The sequence below is a fragment of the Malania oleifera genome, chromosome 3, assembly GCF_029873635.1.
Source record: "Malania oleifera isolate guangnan ecotype guangnan chromosome 3, ASM2987363v1, whole genome shotgun sequence".
In the NCBI taxonomy this organism is placed as follows: Eukaryota; Viridiplantae; Streptophyta; class Magnoliopsida; order Santalales; family Ximeniaceae; genus Malania; species Malania oleifera.
In genome coordinates this window covers 57,258,884-57,284,404 of record NC_080419.1, presented here as the reverse complement: position 1 = coordinate 57,284,404, position 25,521 = coordinate 57,258,884, and the positions used below count along the sequence as shown (strand labels likewise).

The following is a 25,521-nucleotide window of genomic DNA, read 5'->3' as shown; positions in this document are numbered from 1 at the left end:
TTTGTTCCGTCAAATTCCAGTTCGGTTAAAATTCAGGGCACCCTTAAGGTGCCAAGACTTCCTATTTCCCTAAGGCACTAGGTGCCACACTCTGTTCACCCGAGTAAGGTGAGGTGCTGGTTAAAAAGAAATAGTTTATTGTTTTTAAACAAAATTTTATCTAATGTAGAAATCAACAAAAAATATCATCAAGAAAATACCCATGGTGAAATTTGGAAATAATCTTTCATTATCTATTCCATGCTATGGATTCCTAAAGGTTTTTGCTTTGCATTCCATGCTAGGTGCCACACATCTTTAGTAAGCTATTTTTATTGACCATTCAATTTCAGGATGGCATTCTGCAAACTAGACCTCAATGTATGCCATATTCAGGTGTGACTACTGTATGAGAAAGCATGTGCCTTAAAGAAGCTTCAGAAGAGTTTCAAATTATGTGCCTTCAATGGTATTTGGTTGATAAGATATGCTGCTATAGGAATAGCTTGTCTGCATTAGGCTCTGGGAACATTCATTGTAGACACTAAAGACCCTACAACTTCTAGAAGAGACTGATTCTTTCATTCAACTTCATTCCCAGCAGGTGTATCGGAACAACTTCTTTGATGAATAATCTCATTTCCATGATCATGAAAACAACCCCCAATGCACCATTCACATATTCTGTGCCATTATTGCTCCTTAAAATCTTGACTTTTGGCATCAAATTGAATATTCACCATTTTGTGGAAGTCTTGGAACAAGAAAACACATTGCCTTTGGTATCGTAAAGAATACCCTAGTTGTATTACTGTAGCAAGCAATGACCATAGCTGTCAAATTTTATGCTACTTGTGTACAGAAAGACAATGATGCTATTTATACATACCTTAATGCTTCTACCTAAAACTAGAGCAGATATTTAATGTGTTCCTAGCTTGTTACATTTGAATTTAGCCAGGTAAACCTTTGGATTTAGTGAACAAATCAGCCAGCTAATCTGCTATCATCATATGAGTAATCTTATTTAGGTTTTGCAGACGTTTTTCCTGAATAAAATGACAGTCTACTTCAATATGCTGTGTCCTCTCATGAAATACTGGTTTTGAGGCAGAGTGGACGGCTATATCATTATCAACTATTTAACTATGCAGGTTGAGAATTCTGAAAACCATGTATTTTTAACCCTGTCTTAGTCACAAGTGGTATAAGCAGTACATATGCACTTAGACTCAGGATTAAACCTTGCAACAACTGTTTGCTTTTTTGCTTTTCCATGAAACTTAGTTGCCACCAACAAAACCACAATAACTAGTGGTAGATGTCCAAGAAGATCCTTCCCAATCATTATCAATATACCCTTGAATCGATGTATCACTGTGGGTATAACAAGTCTCAACTTGGTGCACCTTTGGCATACTTCAATTGCTTCCAATGATTTGTTTATGCAGCATTCAAGAACAGACCATACCAGTTGGAAATGCCTGGTCTGGCAATTCTTGTATAAAATTCAATCTCCTAACCTGCATCCTATATCGTCCAGGGTCTATCATTAGTTTCCTCTCGTCTGGTACTAATATTGTGTTAGGGTTTTAGGGAATGTTAGTATGTTTAGAACCTAACATCCCCATTTCACTGAGCAAGTCAAGTACATATTTTCTCTGTGATGGAAAGATTGTCCTGTGTGACCTAGCTACCTCAATGCCGAAGAAATACTTCAATTGCCCAGACCTTGTTTTGGAACTTACTTTGAAAGAATAGCTCCAACTCTTGGATTCCCTTACCATCATCACTTGTGATTATCATTCACATACACAATGAGTACTCTTGTAAAGTTAGAGATGGAGAGAGAAAAGAAAAAGAGAAGAGAAGGGGAGAAGAAGGGAAAAAGAAGAAAATTGGGCGGCAGTTTCCTGGAGCCTATGTCTAGCTCCATGTCTGCCTTCCTTTATTATTATTATTATTATTATTATTATTATTATTATTATAAAGACTTAAGGACAGAAATACCACTACTAACACGACTTAATTACTACAATAACATATTCTCTTCTAACAAATACATTTACTTCAATTGCCCAAATCCTTGTTTTAGAACTTATTTTTTAAGAATAGCTTCAACCATTGGATTCCTAACTTGATTGAGTATCATTCATGTGCACAGTGAGTAGATATTTTTCATTGCAAGTGTATGATATTAGATGAGAGAATAGTCAACCTTACACCTTTGAAGGCAAACTCAAATCACACTTTGCTGAATCTACCAACCCTGCCCAAGGAGGCTTTTAAAAACATTGAGGGAATTTTGTGAACAACAAACCAACGACTCCCTGCTAAGCAACAAACTTAGGCAGTTGCTCCACACAGACTTCCTTCTGCACTTTTGATGCAAAAAACATTTTTATATCTTATTTATGCAGAGGCTAGTGAAGACAGATACAAAAAAATGCAGAGGCAATTTTTGGGTTTTGGCCCCTAGTCAGAAGGCGTCTTGAGTAATCTTGATCCATGCCAAAAACTTGGGTGTAGTTTTGGTGAACCAGACAAGCCTTTAACCTATGAATTGAGCCGTTGGGATTACTTGCATAGCGGTAACCTATTATTGAGTTACGGAAAGTTCACATATCCCCAAGTATAGAAAAGCATACATCTTGTCTTTCTTAGCACTCTCTTGGCAGGGTGAGAGTGAGATTTAGCCAAAAAACAGAATCAGGAACAGAAGATGGTCAAATAATAAAAGGTGATGATCATACGACACAATTAAAAATCGGATAGGAAGTTCAAGCATACTTTTTGAAGAGCAATGTGAGGATCTTATTTACTATGAGCAGAAGAGGACAAAGAAACGTTGACAGAGCACTAGAATCTATAGTTTGGGTCAAAAATACTAGATGTCATTTCTGAGTGTAAACCTGAAAACTAGATGGTTCAGGATCAAAATTAGGAGCAGCATGAGAGGTATGGAAGAGATAGTTTCATCGGCAAAGGAATTGAACAATGTTATATTGAGTAAATTCAAAGATAGTGACGTCAACACGAGTAAAGAATCAATTTAAATTAGGACTTAACATTGATGTCCCTTTCTTTCTGAAAATGAGAATATCTCAGATAGTTACACTGTAGGCTTAGCAGAATGGGGGTTCACCTTCCAATGCTAAAAGAAACACAGCCAAATATACAAACAAAGGCGCACATGAAAAGTTGATCAGGAGAGTTCGGATTAAAAACTGAAGAAATCTGGCTGATTGGATGACAAGCTGTGAGAGCTGCTTCACTCCAGAGAACTTTCAATTGAAACAATAAGTAAAGAAGAACTTCCACAATATGCCTAGTTTTTCTTTTAGTTTCTCCATGCCTTTTTTTCTGAACTGTTTTTCTGGTTCTTCTGCTGCATGGTGAATCAGAAATGTTTGTGTCCACATTGGCCCTCAATCTAAATCTACTACAGTGTTATTCAGAGTATATTGACTTTTTATTTAGCCAATTTAGTTATGAGTGTGACGAGCCATAATCCATTAGATGTCATAAAGCATGTGTGGGGACTAAAATCTTCTGGTACTGAACTTGCTTAGAGCCTGTTTTCCTCTTAAATATAATTATTGATTTCTGACACACATACTGCTTTTTTTTTGGTAGGCATAGTGCAAGTATTGATGATGATCATTATCATTATCAGCTATAACTATAGTTGGATAAATACGACTGTAATTAAAACAATAAGGATGGATAATTAAGACTATAACTTGAAAGCATATAGAATATTTTGGCTTTTCATTGCATGCAGTCTGTTATTTTGTTTAGTATCCTTGAATGACTTTTGTATCCTCCTCAGGTATCATGATGCAATTTTTTTCTTGAAAAGGCTGCTAATTAATTTTACTTGTGATCGAAGAAGAGGATATTGGACCCTGAGGCTGTCAATTGATTTGGAGCATGTGGGATATCTAAATGAGAGTCTTTCAGTTGCTGAAGATGGATTATTAGATCCATGGGTTCGTGCTGGTTCAAAGATAGCATTACAAAGGCGGGTTCTACGCTTGGGAAAACCACCAAGGCGCTGGAAAATTCCCAGTTTCTCAGAGTCTGTCAAGAGGAAGATCACTGAGGTAATTGTTTGATTCTTTTGTAGATTCTTTTAGGCTCCAACTGCTGGTCAGACTCAAATCCAGATATTAATTTTTTTTCTTAGTTGTACTGATTGAAGCTGTCTGGCATAACAACTTTGACTGACTTCTGGCTACTAAGTTAGGTTCACATTCAAGGGAGGCCTTTAAACTGTAAAACGGGGACGAAGAGCAGGTTTTATGGTGAAGATGGGGAACAATGCGGAGTAGAGCAGCTTGCTCTGCAGTATTATGCCAGTGAAGGAGGGGGCTGGCATGGTGTTCACACGGAGAGTGGCATTTGGTTGACTATTTTTGCACTCCTTTTGTGGGATATTATCTTTGCTGATGTGCCGGATGTCTTCCGCAACAAGTTTCAGGTTGCTACCCATAAACATATCATCTTTTCTATATGTTTTTTTCTGAAGCTGATGATTGGCATTGTTATATTTAGATGGTTAGTAGAAGTGCCACATATAAAAAATCATGGGGATTTATTCCTTTGCATCATTTTTCTTTGGGTGCTCAATAAATAATGGTATGCTTCTCTTTTCAATTTGACAATTTTACTAACTGGAACTGTAAGCCTTGTGTCCTTGACATGGGAGCCACTTGACTTTGCAAACATAGAGAAGTGAAACATATATTTGGAGGAAGAAAGGAAAATTGTTTTTCTAATTTGATATATGCTGTTTCAAATAACATTTTCGACGAGTTTGAATGGATGATTTGATTCACATAAAATGGAGGAAGAAGAAGAGGAAGGGCATAACAAAAGGGTCTGGTTTGTTCCAAAACAATAATCGTATTGTATTTTAAAATTCACCCAATCCAGAGCATTTTCCTCTATTAGATTAAGAGCTATTAAATCCTTCCTCACGACCTCATTCCAAGTAATTTTAGGCCTATCCCTTTTCATAACTAACTCACTCCTTCTCTCACAAGTGTTCAACTAGGCCTGTGTTTTAAATGCCCAAACCATCTAAGTCGTTTTTCCCTTATCTTGCTTTTAACCGGTGCTATGCCTAAATTTTTACGTATATGTTCATTTCTTACTTTATCTTTTAATGTTAGACTACTCATCCACCTTAGCATATGCATCTCGGAGACTTTCATTCTTTGTGTATGTTGTTTCTTAGTTGCCCAGCATTCTAAACCATAAAACATAGCTGGCCTTATAGCCGTTTTATAAAATTTTCCTTTTAATTTTAAGGGTATTCTACGATCACACAACACACCTGATGCACTCCTCCATTTTACCCAACCTGTCTTAATTCTAAGTACATCTTTTTCAATTTCCCCTTCACCTTGCACAATAGATCCAAAATATCTAAATCTATCAGTGCTATTAATTTCTTGATTATCCAATTTAATCTTCTCTTTGTTGCTATTCCTTATATTACTGAAATTACATGTCATATATTCAATCTTATTCTTACTTATCCTAAACCCTTTAGACGCTAATGTGACTCTCCAATGTTCTAGCTTAGATTTCACTGTACTCCTACTATCATCAATCAATACGATATCAACTACAAACAAAATACACCTAGGGATCTCATCTTGGATATTTCTAGTAATTTCATCAATTATTAAAGTAAAGAGATAATAACTCAAAGTAGAACCTTGATGAACACCTATTGAGGTTGGGAACTCTTTAGACTCTCATCCTATGGTCCTAATGCTAGTCACTACTCTATCATGCATATCCTTAATGACCTCCGTATATCTGCTGCAAATCTTTACTAATACCCACCAAAGCACTTCACTAGGTACTCTATCATAAGCTTTCTTTAGATCAATAAAAACCATATGCAAGTCCTTCTTTTCCCTGAACTTTTCCATTTAACTTCTTAAAGATGAATAACTTCTATTGTTGATCTCCTAGGCATAAAACCAAATTAATTTTTTGAGATCTTTGTTTCTAATCTTATTCTATGTTCAATAACCCTTTTCCATAATTTCATCGTATGACTCATAGTCTTAATTCCACGATAGTTATTATAGTTTTGAATGTTGCCTTTGTTTGTATACAAAGGTACTAACACACTTTTCCTCCATTCCTCTAGCATTTTCTTGGTTTTTATAATATTATTGAATAGATTAGTTAACCAAATAATTCCTTTATCCCCTAAACATTTCCAAACTTAAATTGGTATTTTATCTGGTTCTATAGATTTCCCACTTTTATCTTTTTTTAATGCCATCTTAGCTTCAAGGACTCTAATTTAAGACTAAATTTCCTTTTTTTTTTTTCTTTTCTTCATTTGTCACTTCCAAGTTCAATCTTTCATTTTGGTTTTCATTAAACAATTTGTCAAAGTATCTTTGCCACCTTTTTTTTATGTCTTCTTCTCTAATTAAGACATTATCATTCTCATCCTTTATACATATTACAAAACCTAAATCTTTGTATTTTCTTTCTCTAGCTCTAGCAAGTATATAAATGTCTTTTTCTCCTTATTTTGTATCTAGCTTAGTATATAAAGTATCATAAGCTCTATGTTTACTTTCATTGATATTTTTTTTTTTTTGCATTTTTTCTTGATTTATATTTTTCAAGATTTTATATATTTCTACAGTTTTGCCATTTCTTATACTAATTTGTTTTTGTCTTAACGGCCTTTGGACTTCTTGATCCCACCACCAACTTTATTTACTAAAGTATCTTCCTTTGGACTCACCTAAAACCTCTTTTGCTATCCTCACGATAGAATTTGCCATTTCATTCCAAACAGTATTTGCATCAACCCGATCTCGTATTGCCCAATCACACTCTTTGTTCATTTTATCTTTGAATTTTACTATATTATCTCCCTTTAAGTCTCACCATCTAGTCCTCTTGTGTTGATTTATGCTATTCCTTCTCTTCTATTCTTTAATATGTATATCTAATACTAAGACTCTATGTTGTGTAGCCAAACTTTCACCTGGGATAACTTTACAATCCTTACAAGATAGATGGTCCGTGTTCTTAGTTAAATAGAAATCTATTTAGATTTTATTATACCCACTCTTGAAAGTTATTAAGTGTTCTTCTCTTTTTATAAAGCAAGTATTAAATATAACCAAATCACAAGACATGGCAAAATCTAAGATTGTATCACCAGACTCATTTTTATATCCATATCCATGGCCTCCATCTATTTTCTCATACCCTATATTATCCTTCCTAATGTGACCATTCAAATAAGCTCCTATGAATGTCTTTTCTGACATCGGGATCCCTTGTAAAATACTATCCATATCTTCCTAAGATTGTCTTTTCATATTTTCTGCTAAGCCTATTTAAGGAGCATATGCACTAATGAGGTTCACTATCTTTAGGCCTAAAAATAACTTGATTGTAATGATCCTATCCCCTATTCTTTTAACTTCTACTACATTATCTTTTAGGTCTCTATCTACAATAATACCCACCCCATTTTAATGTTTCTCTTTGCCAGTGTACCAAAGTTTAAATCCCGATCTTTTGATTTCCCTAGCTTTCGCTCCTACCCATTTCATCTCTTTAAGGTAGACTAAATTAATTTTCTTTCTAAACATTAATTCCACTATTTCCATACTTTTTCCCGTAAGAGCCCCTATATTCCAAGTTGCTAATCTTATCTTAGTTTCTTGTACTAATTTAGTAACCCTCTCCCTTTTATATTGACCTGGTCTATTCCCTTGATCTAGGCGATTTTGGTAAGAATTCATGATAAAAATATGACAAAGTTTACGTTGACTGTCAACTACCTAACACAACCCTGCTCGGCTGCTCCTTTATCCGGGCTTGGGACCAGCTGTGTGAACAAAGAATTTTTGTTACACAGGCGAAGTACACATTTGCATTTTTTTTTAGCAAACTTATTTCATGAAGATCGTTTTCTAAGTTAAACCCTACAACTAGTAGAAACTACTCACACAATAAAATGCATTGAATAAAATTTTGAAGCATACAATTTAGAATGTGCATCCAAGCTAGACTAAAATCCACACAATAGTACTTTTTGAAAATTAAAAATTAAATTTTGTTATATTCTAAGACTTGCAAATGAAAACACAAAAACGTAAAAAAAAAATTGATAAAAAAATATTTAATAACAGTAATAAGAAAAGAAATAACAAGAGAGGAGAAGATCTTACCATTGGCTGAAACTAAAAAGGTGAAGACAACTGCTTGAAAAATATACTTTGATGCAGGAAAATGGATATTGGTAATGAGAATCAATTGAAAAATATATAAGCAACAAGGAATTGCAAGAATTGTTCAATATGCCCAAAAGTTGGGCTGGAAAATGATAGTTTTGGGTCAACCAGGATTTGATTTTCTGATATATATACATATGTGTATATAGGTATATATATATATATATATATATATATATATATATATATATATCACAATCGATTGCTTTTTTTTTTTTTTTTTGTGATAAAAAAAATGAATTTCATTAGATAGAGAGTGTACAATCAGGAGAAAATACATCTTAACAAAATTAGTGAACCCTATGAAAAAAGAAAGAAAAAAAGAAAGCCAAGTGTAAAAAGCAGCAAGAGAAAATCAGCACCCTAAGAAGAGAATGCAATGGCGCTGAACATATGAAAAACTCATCCCCTTGAAGTTTCTATTACCCACACACCATAAAGAAGCCAGAAAATGAACCTTTTCCAACAACAGCTAATATAAGAATTTCCCGAAAATATATGCAAGTTACGTTCCTTCCACAAACCCCAAAACACCGCAAATAAAAAGCACAATTCCATAATGCAATTCCTTCCTTCTTTCTGCCAAATCCAACAAAAAATATTGCCAAAAACTTCTCCACTGCCCTTGGACAAACCCAACTTTCTCCATATAATTGAATAGCTTGTTCCAAACCTTCCATGCAAAATTGCAATGTAAGAAAATGTGTGGAGCAAATTCTGAGCCATCAAAACAAAGCACACATATATCTAGAGAGAGTGCCTTTAAGGAGTTCCTAATCTGCTGCAAGTCTTTAGTATTTATCCTATTAAGCACAACCACCAAAGAAAAGCTTTGATTTAAAGGGGGATTTAACCTTCCAAATAATTTTGTAGAGTGGAAAGGAGAAATTGGTGCCAACCAAGAATTCACATAAAGATTTGCAAGAATAAACCCCCGAAGGATCCAACAACCAGGATAAACTATCATCTTCTGAAAATACCCGACAATTATTCAACATGACCAACAAAGAAGATAACACAATTGTTTCTCTATCATTCAAGGATCTCCTAAAGTGAAAATCCCAAGAAGGTAAAGGACCACCTGGATTGACAATAAAAGAAGAAATAGGATCATTGTGCCCTGTGCTCAAGTGAAATAGGCGAAGAAAAGAGGTGGACGAAACAACATTTCCCAAGCAAAGGTTTTTCCAAAAACAGATATTACAGCCCTTACTCAACATAAATTTAGTGTGGGTAATAAAGTGAGGGTGAATCTGGGAAAGCGCTTTCCACGGACTTTTTGAAGAACATCTTGAGCCCAAATTAGTATCCCATCCATTCCCATCAAGTCTGAACTTGCTTTTGGTAACTTTATGCCACAAGGAAGAATCCTGTAGTGGGAACTTGCGAAGCCATTTAGCCAAAAGAATTGTGTTCCTAGACACCACATTCCAAGACCCAAACCAACCTCCCTTTTAGTTATAAACCACCTCCCTTTTTACTAAATGATCCCTAAAACCCCCTACCCTTGACTAGAGAAAATCTCTCATAATTCTCTCAGTCTTATTGGCGACTCCCACTAAAATTTGGGAAAGGGAAGAAAATACAACGACATACTAGGAAGACAAGCCTGAATTAGGTAACGCTACCTCCCAAAGGAAAAAGAGCTCCTTTCCACCCATCTAAACGCTTGGACACTCTCCATCATTTGATCCCAAAAAAACTAGATATAGGATTACCCTCCAAATGAGCCCCTAGATAAGATAGTGTCATTCCAACTCATTGCACCCCACTTCCAAAGCTAATTCCCTAACACGCTTTGCAAGCATGTTAGTAGCCCCAAAATGCTCTTCCCTATATTATTCTAAGCCCTGACACCTGTTCAAAAATTTGGAGAGGCCCTACTATATCTAAAGAAGGTCTATGATCCTCCAAGAAAAAGATAGTATCATCCACAAAATGAAGGTGTGACACCAAAATCTCCTCCCTCTGCACTCTTAGATCTTTCACTAATCCTCTATCCACCGCCTTATCAACCATTTAACTTAAAAAATTAGCCACTAAAACAAAAAAATAAAAAATGAGGAAAGAGGATCCCCTTGTTTAATCCCTCTCGTGGCCCTAAACCAAGATTTAGGCTCATCATTCACTATCACCAAATAATTCACATTAGACATACAAACTTTCATCCACCTATGACATTTCTCTCCAAACCCCTTACAAAAGTATTATCCAATAAATTCCAATTCACTCTATTGTAAGCTTTTTAAATCCAACTTAAAAACTAGCCTCTTCTTCTTTCTCCTCCTAATGTCCTTATCAATTTCATTTGCAATCAAAATGGCACCTACAATCTGTTACCACCCCCCCCCCCACACACACACACACACACAAAAGAACACTGGGCCTTAGAAGTAGTCTTATCATGCACCGCACTTGACATTTTAGCTAGTACTTTAGTGATTATTTTATAAACACTAGATACTAGACTAATAGGTCTATAATAAAAAATTTTAATGGACCTACTTTTCTTCAGCACAAAGTGATAAAAGTAGAGTTAATTCTCTTACTTGAAGTCCCATTCCAATAGAATTCATTGAAAACATTAATCAAGTCATTCTTCACTTCCACCCAACAACCTTGATAGAAAGCTAGATTCATTGCTTGTTACTTCTCTAGAAGGAGCGCCATGGGGGAAAAATTGCCAACAGTGGACAACTGTACTCTAGCAAAGTTGTTGCCAGGTTTTCGATAGCACAGGTCCCTCTAGATTGCATCATGGTTTTGTTTAGTAAAAAACATGTACTTGCTAATTGCTTCCACTTCATTTGATCCTGACACAGCCTATTAGTTCTTGAAACTTACTCAGATAAGTGAGGTGAATAGTGAGTACAATGGTCATCAAAAGGTATGATTGTAACCCAAGTTTTAAAATCTGGATCAATTAAAATCTGACTTTGGAACTGATTTAGATCTGCTAGTTTGAGTTTGAGCTCGAATTGTGATATCTAATTTCAATCAAATTAAACTTAATGGTTATTCTGATTGAACTTTGCATATCATATTTCAAATGCCTTTGTTTCGATAAATTCTTCACTATATATGTTATAATATGGTTGTTTCGAATCTGAAATAAATTGAAGTTTTAATGAAGAAATACAGCACTTAGGCTTTGAGAGGGAGAAGAGAAGAAGAGACTAACCAGAGAAGATCCCATCAGTGGTTCCTTGGACCTTACATACAGCTCCAAGTCTGCCCTTTTTTATATTAATAATAATAGGACATGAAGGACAAAGATGCTCTCACTCACACCACCTAATTACTACAATAACATATTTGATTTTAACACTTCTCCTCAAGCTAGAGATGTTTAAATATCCATCTAAACCTTGCTTGTTACAACAATTAGACAAGGCAGATTTAAGTATTGCCTTTATGAAGACATCGCAAACTGATCCACAGTTTTGACAAATGAAGTCCTCACAACCTTCTTCAGTACGACATCCCTCGAAAAATGACAGCCAACCACAATGTGCTTTCTCCTCTCGTGGAACACTGGATTACTAGTAATATAATGGCAGCTTGATTATCACAAACATATCTATGAGCTTCATTACTAAGAATCCCATTTCTGACATATGAGACTTCAATCACTCAAGCTCCCTAATTATATGAGCCAGCTCAGTCTTCTGCTTCAACACCAAATCTTAGTTTATTTCTTGCTACATGAGATAACAAGATTAGCACCCTTAAATGTACATTATCCACTAGAAGACCTATAATCTCCAACTGCGACAGCCCAATCTATGCTGAGGTATTCTGTTGCAGCATGGGATTTTTCATAAATTAATTCACCACCTTCACAACAAATGATATGTCAAGTCTAACAACAGTCAAGTATATCATCTATTTGCCTATCAACTATCTATACAATTGTCTTCAAAATGCAGTCTGACATCCCTAGACAACTTCATGTTGGGATTCATAGGAGTATCAACTAGTTTAGCTTCCAACATACCAGTGTCACTTAGCAAGTCCAAGGCATATGCTCATTAACATAGGTTTAACCCTATGTTACACTATACAATCTCAATGCCAAGAAAGTAACAGTGTATTTGAAATGAAATTTTTCTTGAAGCCACTGCTCATCATCTGCAATTTTGCTTCATTATGATATCAACAGCATAAACTACTAGAATACCACACACATCCTCCTTTTGCTATCAAAGAACAAATGATCACAGTAGCACTAGATAAAACCTAATCCAGAGACCATAGTACTAAATTTGTCAAAGCAGGCTCAAAAAGACTACTCAAGACCATAAAATGGCCTTATGCCGCCTACTTACCTTGCAATCCCCTGCCCCCACCCCGCAAGCAACACACCCAAGAAGCTACTTAATGTACACCTCTTCCTACAAATCCCCATACACGAGATAAATAACGAAACGTAATTTAGTCAAGCTGCAGTAGAGAAAACTTCAAAATAATTAATACTATATGTTTGGGTGTACCCCTTGGCAACCAATTGAACCTTTAGACTGTTTGAGCCACCAAGAATATATTCGAGAATGTAGACCCAACAACATATAACCAGCTCCTTACTGGGAGAAGGATCCAAGTTCTATGTCCCTCAAGTAATCAAGGCATCCTTTCTACATCCATTATGTGCTTCCTCTCAGGGTTAGTGGGCACTTCAACATGTGAGGAAGGGATAGAAATAGACGAAATAGACGAAATAGACAAGGCAAAAGAACACATAGTAATAGGATGGTGAAAAATAGGAGCATAATAGGCAGTAGGGTAAGCTGCAAAGGACTCTTGACTACAAGTTCTCCTAATTACGTTCATTCGGATGAATCTCCAAAGGCAGAAGTTGAGATAGTGAAGATTAAAAGAGGCCGCTGCATGGTTGGTGTGACGTTTGCACCTACTTCTCATCATTCCTTGATTGTTTCTCTTTAGATCAATAACCAATGATCCGAAAAGGAGTGGAAGTTTTCTATAGAGGGGTAAGGGTGGGAACAAGAAATCATTGGTGGACTCAAAATGGATTCGTCTAGGGAGGATCCGACTCTAGAGAAATAAGTTGTCCTGTTAAAAAAGGTGACATCTGCATTAACATAGTTCCTATAAGTGTAGGGATCATAAAATCTATATCCTTTATGGGTTCCTGAGTACCCAATAAAGACATGTTAAGGTGAGAACTTTGCCTAACCAGATTGTAGAACATGAACAAAACATGTGCATTCAAAGAAACAAAGCATAACAGTCATGGATGTTTATAGGTGCACAATGAAGAAGGGAATTTTGTCCCCTTAGAACACTTGAAGGCATCCTATCAAGCAGAAAATTGGCTATGAAGAGAGCATTAATCCACAAGATTATAGGAACATGCATATGAAAGAGTATAGACCATACTATGTCAAGTAAATATCTATTTTTCCGTTCAACTACTTCATTCTGCTAAGGGGTACGTGCATATGATGTTTGATGAATAATCCCTTCATCCAAGAAAAAAAAGGCCGAAGCTTATTTGGACAAATTCGGGTTTATTATCAGATTAAACAAATTGAATGTCAATGCCAAATTGAGTTTTTGTTTCTTGTTAGAATTGAGTGGACACTTCAAGAAATTCAGAGCTATCTTTTAACAAATAGGTCCAGGTTATAAGCAAAAAAATTGTTGACAAAGCACACAAAATATTTATGGTGAATCAAATTCTTAACTCTACATAGACCCCAAATATCTGAATAAATAAGAGAAAACTGCAACAATCAACTCTAGATGGAAAGAAGTCCTAATGTGATTTCCTAATTAACATGTTGAACACTCGAACAGAGAGATAGACTTGAAAAAATGGGAAAATATGGTTGCAATTTGAAGGGATGGATGACCCAAACAAGCATGCCACTAACCCAGAGAAACACCATAAGTAGAATTTGAACTAGTTGTGTGACCTGAACTGGATCTACCACTACCACCAACACCACCACCATCAAAATAATACAGTACATCCTTTTCAAGCCCTCCACCAATCCTCTTTTCCATTTGGAGACCCTGAATAGCACTAAGAAGGAAAGAAGGTTAAGGAGCAATTACGAAATTAGTTAATTGACAAACACAGATAATAGGCTCGAATGAAATCTCGGCACACATAAGATCAATGAAGTAGGAATAGAAGGGAATGAAATAATATTGCCACAAAAAACGAAACCATTAGCAAGAGTAACCTTAGAGCACAAGGGCTGAAATAAATTAAGACTACCTGTAATATTGGAGGAGGCAGCATAATCAATATTGTAGGGTGAGGAGGATAAAACATGGGGTTGACATATTCTAATGTTTGGAGCGTTGCTAGGGTTTGGTGGGTGAATGCATTATAGAAGGTTTGGAGGGGTCTTGTTCTGTGAAAAGTTGAGGTTTTTAAAGGATAAAGTTAAAAACTGGAATGTAGAAGTCTTTCATGATGTTTGGTCTAGGGAAAAAAATGGTATAATTTAGGAATTATATTAGGTGTAACTAATAGATTTGCTAAGAAGGGATCTCTTTTGAAAGAAATAGCTAGTAGACGAGCTCAGTTGTCTAATGAATGAACAAATTTAGGGAAGAGATGAGCTGGAGGCAGAAGTCTAGGATGAATTGGGTAAGGACGAGGATTGTAACTAAAGACTTTTTCATAGGGTGGTGAGTCGTGTAGGAGCTTAATTGAAGATTTGGAGGATGATAGGGGTGTGTTTACTACCTAGACTATATTGCAGGTTTTTATAGGAACCTTTTTCTAGGGTACATTGAGGGAAGGGATATGGTTGGGGCAGTAGGGGCTAGACTGGTGCCCTACATAAGCAAATAAAGCATATTGTTTAGAGAAACTTTTTGGGGAGGAGATTAAAGGTGTGGTTTTTGAGATGGATAGAGATAGAATTCCTGGTATGGATGGGCGTGCAATTGCATTTTCAGGATTGTTGGGAGTTCTTGAAGAAAGACTTTTCCAGAGTTTAATGATAAGATCTAAGTATTAATACAAATCCTTTTGCTTGACTAGTAGGTTCTGGCTTTTTTGAGTTGGCCTATTACCTATTTAAGCGTCCCCATAGGAGGTAATTCTAGTGCTGACTCCTTCTAGGAGCCGATTTTTGAGAGTCACTAGGAGATTGAATGGGTGGAAAGGAGCATTCTTCACCAGGGTTCATATTACTCTTATCCATGCTTTTCTGTCCTTTCTTTTGTAAGACAATCATGATTTATATCTGTCTCCTAATTTTTTAAACTTTTGTGACACTATATTTTAGACTTTTATCTACAATATTTTCTGCTCCATTATTATGTTTTTATACCAAAATTTAGATCCTGATTTTTCAATTTCTCAAGCCTTTTCACCTGCTTACTTAGTTTCTTGGAGGCAGATTATATTAATTTTTCTTTTAATCCTGAACTAGTTTCTTTACATGCCCACATCCATAATGATGTGGAACTCTTGCATATTTTTGATACCATAATCAGACACCAACACAGCATGTCATCTCAGGGCGACAACCTATCCACCCATTTCCATTTTTCACTACACCTTGGTGGTTAAATTTCAACAGATTTATAGGGATACCCCAGCAAATAATGATTGATTCCATAAAGGTGACAAATTTTACATTGGCTGTCACCTATGACCTACCTAATGCAACCCTCCTTTGGCTGGGCTTGAGAGCAGCTGTGTGTGGAAAGAATTACGACATTAGGTGTATCGTGGGCGGATTTGAAACCTAAATGACAGTCAAACCTGAAAAGAGATCAGTGTAAAGTTGACAAGGGAGAGAAAAAAAGGAAGAGAATGGCAGCAACTAAGATTAATCAGGTTTAGTGAAGTATAGTGCTCCAATGCCATGCTGCAAATATGAAATAAATTGAAGTTTCAATGAATAAAATACAGTACTTAGGATTAGAGAGGGGAGAGAGAAGAAGTGAAGAAGATATTAGAAAGAAAAGGCCCTCTCACTGTTCCCTGGAGCTTATGTGTGGCTCCCGGTCTGCCCTCTTTGTATATTAATGATTATAGGACATGAAGGACAACAATAGCCCTACTCACACAACCTAATTACTAAAAGAACATATTCTCTTCAAACAATATTAATGATGTAGATAAATTATAATTAGATAATAGTTTCCTTGAATTGAAATTTAAAATCAAAACTATAATATTCTAGGATTCAAACTCATATTCTTGTGCATATAATCAGATTTGAATGTGAATCAATTCCAAAGCAAGTACCACTTTCATCACATTACTCACGACTGGGTTCTATTCAATTATCTGTTCTTCTACACTTACTAAGCATTATTCTTTGGTCCTCCTCATAACAGCTCTGAGGCCAAGTGTTCATCAATACTCAACACAGTATCAAAATTTATTGACCTTGATGCTTAATAAATTGGCATGCTTAACTTAGCAACTTTTCTTTGTTTCAAGGGCCTATCACTTGAACTAGTGTAAGGGCAGCCTGGTAACACTTGTTATAGTGTGTAAGCTTGGACTAGTTAGCCAAAAGTGATTCATGCAACTATCACATGAACACACGCACAAGCATCAAGTGATAAGAAAAAAACAACTTACTTTGTATGCTAAATAAAATCATACTATCCTAGGTACAATGAGCTATTGAAACTTTTGAATACTCACCCTCAGATTAAGCAAGAGTAGTAGTTAATCACATGATGAGACAGTAAGGCAATGCCCATTGATTAAGAAAAGTTCAAAGTCCACAAATATTTAGCAGGATGGCAATGTTGGCTAATATTCATACTATCATAGTATAGTGGGCCTACAACTTGTTGATAGTTCCCCAGCCCTAATGAGCATTCTGAAGTCTGAACCATTACCAAACTAAACACAAGTAAACATGAAAACATATCAATGAGTCCTACTACAACTACAGCCCCAAATCATTGCAGTTGTACATAATAGCTCCAAACAGAACTCGTATCTACTTGCATAAAAAGCAAAAGGGTGCATGACAAGTGGCCACGGGCAAGGCAATGCAAGGTCTTGGACAAGCTTGCCTCGTGAAACTTTGCATGTACCTAATCCTTATTCCAATTCCATTCAGACTTGAAATTAGGAATTTTGGTAGATTGCTTTATGTGATATTAAGGGAACATAGCTGTTACTGGTTACTTTGTTATTTAGTATTTTGCTACGTGTTATTTCTGTGTTTAGTAAGCATGAGTCAGTGCGCGTTAGTAAGGGTAGTATGGTCATTCATGTACTTGGCATATATTATAAATAGAGGGGGAGACCTATCATTATGATTAGGTCTTCCACTTTACACAATAGTCAATACTCTTAAGATGGTATCAAGGCATGGCCCTGAAACCTAAACTCCAAGTGTCACAACCACTATAAACCCAAGCCTAAAACCTTAACTCCTTTGCATCTCTACATCGTAGGACAATTGGTAGCACTACCCTAAGCATGAAAACCAGCTAGCAGCCAGCTGCCAAAAATTCCTTGGGCGAGACTACCAGTTTAAGAACAGTGAAACCCCTTTAGATCTTGCTAAGCCAACGCCAGTCACCCACCAACACTGGTGATCTACCAACCCCTATAATCCCATTATTGGAGCTGCCTGCACATACCCTTATGTGCAAGTTGAACAATGCCAATCCCACGGACCGGCACACAAGGCTTCACACAGCAATTGTTTTTGCTTGAAATGATCCTATATTGTTTGAATCCCTCTATAAACGATATTATTGGGTTTTGGGTGATGAATTTTTGTCCAAATATCTCTCCTTGTAGTTGTTCATGGGCAGCACTGCAGGAATGATTGTGCAGTGCCTCCACAAGCTATATTTCAGTGTTTACTGAGTTGATTGGGGCCTGAAACAGTGGTTGTATGTGTTGAGATGGAGTCCATGAATCCTAGAAGTATCTTGCCTATTGTGTGTTTGTGATTGGTCGAGTTTATGTGTTGGGATGGAGTCTATAATTCACAAAAGTATGTGTCCCTCATTAATCATTTGTTCAATCATCAGTGTTCAGTGAATAGCACATTATAACTATCTCAAGAGGAGTATTCAAGGCTCCTACAGTATCAGGCATCCCAAGAAGCATCTCATCACATTGCATCTTTTGCTTAGAAAGATAATCCTACATGTCATCCAGTATCTCTCTCACTTGTCCTTGGGTCATTGATTCAATTTCCATTGCATATGAAAGGTGTAACCAACTTTTTTTTTTTGCCATTTAATAACTTGAACACTTACCTTGAGTTAACTTTGTTGATGGGTCCATTCCTATATGTAAAGGAATAGGACAATAGATCCTACTCCCTTAACTTCTTTTTCTGTCATCATGTATATTCCTAAATCCTCTTCAATCTCATGTTTGGTAGTAAGATGATTTTAACCTTCTTTCTTCATTATATTGTTATTTAGATTCTGAAGATGAGGAAGCCAATTGGCAAAGGATGTGAGTCTGGTAGACTTTTTTGGTTCGCTCTCACCTCCTATTGCTGGCACTGCTGCAGGTTAAAACAACTAGTTCCTACTTCTAAGTTATGTATCTAATTTTGTGCGTGAATCATGTCAGTTGGGAAAGAACCATTGTGTTATCTTTGCTTCCTTATTCCATAAGCGGGTGCTCATCTCTTTCATGTTAGTTCATTGAAAAGATCAAGGTCCTAGTCGTATCACATCAAAGTTGGAGTTTTGATATCTTGTTACATTTGTTGATGACTACTCTAGGATGACTTGGCTTTATTTAATGAAAAATTGTTAAGTGTAATCTCTTTTGTGCCTTTTGTTCTCAAATAAGGACTTGATTTGATGTACTAGTCTACTTGACTGGTAGTGCAAGGAATCCTTCAGTACACTATTGACTAACTCTTCTGTAGTCAATCAATCATCTTGTGCCCACACTTCACAACAAAATGAAGTGCAAGAGGAAAAACATGCATATTCTTGAAGTTCTCCTACCCTATTGTATTAAATGAATGTACTAGAAATTATTTACAGTGATGTCACGCTCACTACTTGCTCTCTCGTCAATAGAATACCATCCTCTGCCCTTAGTGGTATACCATACCTAATTATGTTCCTAAAGGCTCCTTTTGTTTTCACTTCCTTCCTATATATTCGATTGTGTCACTTTGTCCATTAGTTAACTCGAAAAATGGATAAATTGAATCCTCATGCAAACAAATTTATTTTTGCAAGGTACTATTGTACTCAAAAGTGATTTGATGTTATAGCTCTACTTTAAATCAACTGTCTTTTCTGATGTTACCTTCTTGATACTACACTGTACTGTTCCAATTCCTAAAGTCCTATGGACTTTGATGAATCCCTACCTCTACCAAGCCTTTTCAGATCGTAACATGTTATTCCTGCCTCATCTTCATGCATCTTCATCCAAATTTGAGTCCCTATCTCATGGATCATCATAATTTGCAAGTGCACACATGACAACAACTAAAAGGAAGAGAGCCTTGTCCAGCTTGTAATTTTAGGCTCTGGTTTTCTCACCCTCATATATTGTTTTGTTAGTACTCTATTAATTGTTGCTCTTCCTGAGTTTATCTTTGAAGCCTTACCCCATTCTAGATGGAGAATTGCAATGTTGAAGAGAAGTGTGTGTCATTGGATATGTGACTTGGGAACCTTAACCTCTTCCTACTCTTAAGTCTCATAAGTCTGTGAAGGTCAAACTTGATGGTTTCTAAAGGATATAGTTGAGTGTATGGTTTGGAATTTTCTGACACATTGTTCTGATTTGCTCAACTTGCCTTCGTCTCCTTAGTCACCACTTGCCATTGGTCTCTGCATCAGTTAGCTGCATGCTTTGTACATGCTGATCTCTATGAGGAGGTCTATATAGAGAAATTACTTGAATTTGTTGCTCAGGAGGAGTCAATATTAGCGTGTCAACTCAAGAAATCCTTGTGTAGTCTAAAGTAGTCTCCAGAGCAAGGTTTGGTCAATTCAATGCCATTGTTCTTGAGTTTGGTCTTTAACAATGTACAACAGATTACTCTGTATTCTATTGTCATATTGCTTCTTGTAGCATTTTGCTCACTGTTTATATGGATGATATCATGATTATAGTGATGACCAAGGTATTCAAAACCTAACGCATTTTTTACAAACTGAATTGCAAACCAAAGATTTAGGCCACTAAAATACTTATTGGGTATAAAGTATCCAGATCTCATATGGGGATTGTTTTGTCATGAAGAAAGTATAGACCTTTTAGATGAGATTGGACTATTGGGATTTGAACTTGTCAATACATCCATGAAACCTAATAGCAAATTAGCGCCAATGTGGGTGGTTTGTTGGTTGAACTTTGACAATACCACAGACTTGTTCGAAAGTTGAACTAACTCAGTCACTCAACCAGATATGTCTTTCACAACAAGTGTTATGAGCTTGTTTCTTGATTCTCCTTCGGATGCAATCACTTGAATCTTGAGATGCCTTAAGAGGTGCATGTGGGAGAGGCTTTTTTTTTTTTTCAAGATCGGGGTCACATTCATGTTCAAGAATATATATATATATAGGTGAAGATTGGGGCTGGATCACTTTGTGATGAAATATCTTCAACTGATTACTGTGTTTTTTGTTGGAAGTAACTTGGTATCATGGAAGAGTAAGAAGGTACGGTGGCCAAGTTGAGTGCTGAGTCAAAGTATCATGTCATGGCCCATGCTACATGTGAGCCTTTTTGGCTAAAGAACATGTTGGAATGGAGTTAAGTGTGATAATCAGGCTAATATTTATATTGCCTCCAAGCCACTCTTCCATTAGCAGATAAAATACATTGAAGTTGATTGTCACTTTGTTCAGGAGGAACTTGTGCAGACGCTCATTACAACCACTCATGGGAAGTCTAATCCCAACTTGTTGATTTGTTCACTCTGGGATGCTCATGTTAAATCTAGTTGTAACAAGAGCTAGGAATATATATATATCTATGGTCCAGCCTGAGGGAGACTGTTATATGTTATGTTAGTTGAGCATTATTACCAAGTGTTATTCTTTTGTTAGGATGTGGAGATGTGGAGTTAGTATGTGAGTTAGTAGGGGTATTATGGTTGTTGTTATGTACTTGGCATGTATTATAAATAGATAGAGAGACCTATCATTGTAATTAGGTCTTCCAATTTACACAGAAATCTTTTATCAATAGCTTTCCTTTGCCAATTGTTGTTTTAAATCCAGAGATGTTATCCTAGAGATGTTATCATGGAATTCCTTTGTAAATCTCTATGTAGCCAAGCATGTACTAAATCTAATTGAAAGAGTTACTGTTCTTTACCGCAAGTGATGACGATTCTTTCATTGTTCATTTTTAGTCACTAGAGCAAAGGTCTTTTTAACAATTCGTTTATGGTTCATCACCTTTTGTTTCACAGACTGCTCCTTTGGATCTGGAGACTGATTGCTTCTATGTTGTGAGAAAGGACATCATAGAATTGCAGCTACAAAAAATTCGGAATGGCATGGCAGAGGAGATCCTAATAATATCATGGGAATCACATGTGGGGACCACATGCAGGGGAGTGAATTGGGACCGCCATTCCTTGTCTGAGCTCCGAGCAGCTGTTACATGCATTGGGGGCCCTTGTCTGTCATCAATATGCCGGCTTTTGGCTCAAGATTACAGGAGCTGGTCCAGTGGAATGCCTGATTTATTGCTCTGGCGCTTCCATGGAGATTACAGGGGTGAAGCCAAGCTTGTTGAAGTTAAAGGCCCCCGGGATCGACTCTCTGAACAGCAGCAAGCATGGCTTCTGCTTCTAATGGACTCTGGTTTCAGTACAGAGGTTTGCAAAGTGAGCCCATTGGAGTGTTGACATGAAGTCATATTGCATTGCTTCGAGAATTTTTATTTTTATATGCTTGGAAGAAAATTTCCACAGAATAATAGCTTCCAATGAGGCTGAGGCAGATGTAAGCTAAGGTTAGAGTTGACTTGGGAATAATTTGATTAACAATTAGACAATTGTAATGAAATTATATATCTTCTAGCAAAGAACACGGAAAAATAAAAGGAACTTATGGATATATATATATATATGGATGATTGTGAATGGAGATCAATTACTCTTGCTAATCCCAGCCATTTGCAGTGAAATTTATGTGTTGAAAAGAAGGGAACCATATGCATGCTTTTCAGGAGATCTTGCAAGAAGGCCACGTTAGGAACCCAACCGAGTTTCACCTTCCCAGTAATGTAGAACCATATGCAAACTTCTCTTCCCGCCTGATAAATAATTTGATGGTGTTTGTAATCCATTTCCTCTTCTTCAATGGTTTGAGCCCAAATTTCCATTAACCAACTGGAAAGCATATGGACACGGTAGGATTCAAGAAGTGAAGCAGCAGCTAGGAACATTGGGAAGGTAACATCCATCCATCAATCCTGGAAAGCTCTATTAACATTAGAAAAATATTATAATGTTAATTATGAATATTAATTACAAAATACTAATTGAAAATGCGACTATAACTTCACAATTATATATTTTTTGGTTATACATTATAATACATTGACTGCAACAAATAAAATATTATCACTTGTTAATAATTTATATTCGCACATTACCTAAATCAATGAAAATGAATCTCCAAAACTTTCATTTACATTGTGCTATATCCACTAGCATACAAGAAACGCATTTTCCTCTAAAAACTTGAAAGAGGAGGAAAACAAACATACATATATATGTACATGTGTATAAAGGTGGCAAAGTCTTTTTAAAAACTCAGTTCGTCTGGTTTTCTCTCTATCCAGCTAAACTTAAAACTTTTAAAGAAATATAGTGAGCAATCACGAGCTCAGTAGATGGTTTTAATATGCGTTTATTCATCGGAGGATTTGTTTTTTCTTTAAGATGTAATTTGCATATGCATGTGCATACACTATTGTCATAAACATATTCTTTATTTTAAATAATCTCTTTATCTAGAGTTGTTGTCACATGCGATTTAAGTAGCGCATTATTCAACGTGATTTAAGTAGCGCATTATTCAACGTCATTTCAATGTAACAATGTCACGTCAAGTAAGCGCTACTTTTTCATCTTGGTTAATCGCCACATAAAGCAAAAGTATCAAACAAGCTCTAATTTTCGAATTGAAAATATATTCTAGATGTTTAAGGCGCTTTACAAAGGGAATCACAATCCCTACTTAAACTTCACATCACGGGCACAAAATGCTACTACTAATCTAGCCATTTCATACAATAGGAGTTCAGTAGATGTATAGGCAAAGTTATGTAATAGCAAATAAGTTGTGTAATAGAAAATAAATAATAATCTTCCTTTTCAAGACAAACATTCAAAACAAATAAGGAGAACACATGTTTTATCATATACATTAATTTAGAAAAATAGACAAACTTACAAATCCTTCACTGTGAGGAATCAATTTTATGCAAGTTTCTATTTTTCCATTAGAAGTTTTTTTTTTTTTTTTTAATCCAAAATCCATAATTGAATAAATAAATATCAAGGACAACACCCACTTTGATTATTAGCTGTCTTCCAAATTATTTTGGTACTCCTATGAATTTTTCCAGCTCTTTTGTTAATTTTTTATGATTTTTTTTAAAAGAACTCTCTCTCTCTCTCTCTCTCTCTCTACCATGCTAGTAGTATTTGCTAGGTTGTTTCTAAAATAGTTATTGCAGTTATTACTGGAAATAGTAAAAGAGGATAGTAGTTGCTTGCTACTAGTGGGCTACGACGTCAAGTGTGTGTTTTATATATTTGCTACGAGCTCCTATCTAATCCAAATTTTAGCATGTATTTCCTAGTTTTATCTCATCCTACTTCCTCCAACCACTAAATTGAATGAATGTACTATATATATAAATTCACAAAGTCCACACTAGTTTCCACTTAAATAATTCACAATATGCTTAACATAAATTCATTCAACACAAGAAAAATAAAATGCAACCAAACATACAATTTATAAAATAAAATAAAATATATTAGGCTATAATTATCTTGGAATAGGTAGGAAATGAAATAGAATCGGAGATGAGAATTGCGTAGCTCATGCCTAATATAAATCACCTATCAACTAAGAAAAAACAGGTTTATTGCATCTATAAGCCCACAAACTCTTTTAAAGCTTAATTTGTTTCTTCTTTTTTCTTGTCTCCCTTCCCATTACAACATGAAATGTCCTACATAACACCACCCTCTGTGCATGTTCCCATTTGTTTGCTTGCTCGTTTCTCCTGCCTTTTCTCCACATTCCTTCCCTATCCTTTGCTTTGATGAAAAAGGGTGTCACATTCTCTTCATTTTTTTCTAGTTCCAAAATATAAGAGTATGCTAATATATTCTAAGAAGGTAATTACTACCATACACAAATCTAGGCTAGAATTATTGGCATTCCATAATCAGTGGAAACCGAATAGCAAATAAAAAAAGAATCCCTATAATTTCTCCACAAGATCCTCTGCTAACAACTCATACCAACACCCCCCCTAAGTTGGTGCATGGATGTCTCCAATCCCCAACATGTCTAGTGAGTTATAAAACACCTGGCTTGAGACGAACTTTGTAAGGATATCTACCAACTGATCTTCTGATTTTACAAAAGGGAATTGAACTATCTTAACTTCAACCTTTTCCTTGATAACATTTCGGTTCACTTCAACATGTTTTATTCAGTCATGTTGAACTAGGTCTTTTGCAATCTCTATAGCCGCTTTATTATAACAAAACATATTCATTGCAAAATCGAATGAATATCCAATTTCTTCCAATAGCCTATTTAGCCAAAGAAGCTCGCAAAGTCCTTTAGCCATGCCTCTAAACTCAGCTTCTGCACTAGACAATGTAACCACCTTCTATTTCTTGCTTCTCCAAGTAATTAGATTACCACCCACAAAAGTGAAATATCCTGATGTAGATTTTCTGTCAGTAATACTCCCAGTCCAGTCGACATCTGTATAACCATCAATGTTTAAATCATTATATTTCTTGAACACGAGTCCTTTTCCTGGGGTAGACTTCAAGTATCATAAAATCCAAAGCATGGCATTTATGTGATCCTCACTAGGACTATGCATGAATTGACTCATCAAACTCACACCATAGGCAATATCTGGTCGTGTATGGTACAAGTAAATTAGTTTTCCCACAAGCCATTGGTACCTTTCTCTATTCGTGGGTATTTGGTTCGAGTGTTCTACCAATCCATGATTTTGAACTATTGGCATGTCTGCAGCTTACAATCAAGCATTCCTATTTCA

At 35.9% G+C, this 25,521-nt stretch overlaps 1 protein-coding gene across 3 annotated transcripts in view; it reads left to right on the top strand.

Moving 5' to 3' along the window:
* LOC131152044 (fanconi-associated nuclease 1 homolog) overlaps positions 1-22,310 on the top strand; it is a 71,046-nt gene extending 48,736 nt beyond the window's left edge. Inside the window, exons 13-15 of one of the 3 annotated variants that reach the window (XM_058103627.1) lie at positions 3,812-4,085; positions 4,229-4,462; positions 21,659-22,310. In XM_058103627.1, the coding sequence (XP_057959610.1) occupies positions 3,812-4,085; positions 4,229-4,462; positions 21,659-22,099 (949 nt within the window). In that variant the 3' untranslated portion in view covers positions 22,100-22,310. The remainder of the gene's footprint in view (positions 1-3,811; positions 4,086-4,228; positions 4,463-21,658) is intronic. The other 2 variants (XM_058103629.1, XM_058103628.1) reach the window with 2 other exon arrangements.
* Positions 22,311-25,521: the final 3,211 nt, after the last annotated feature.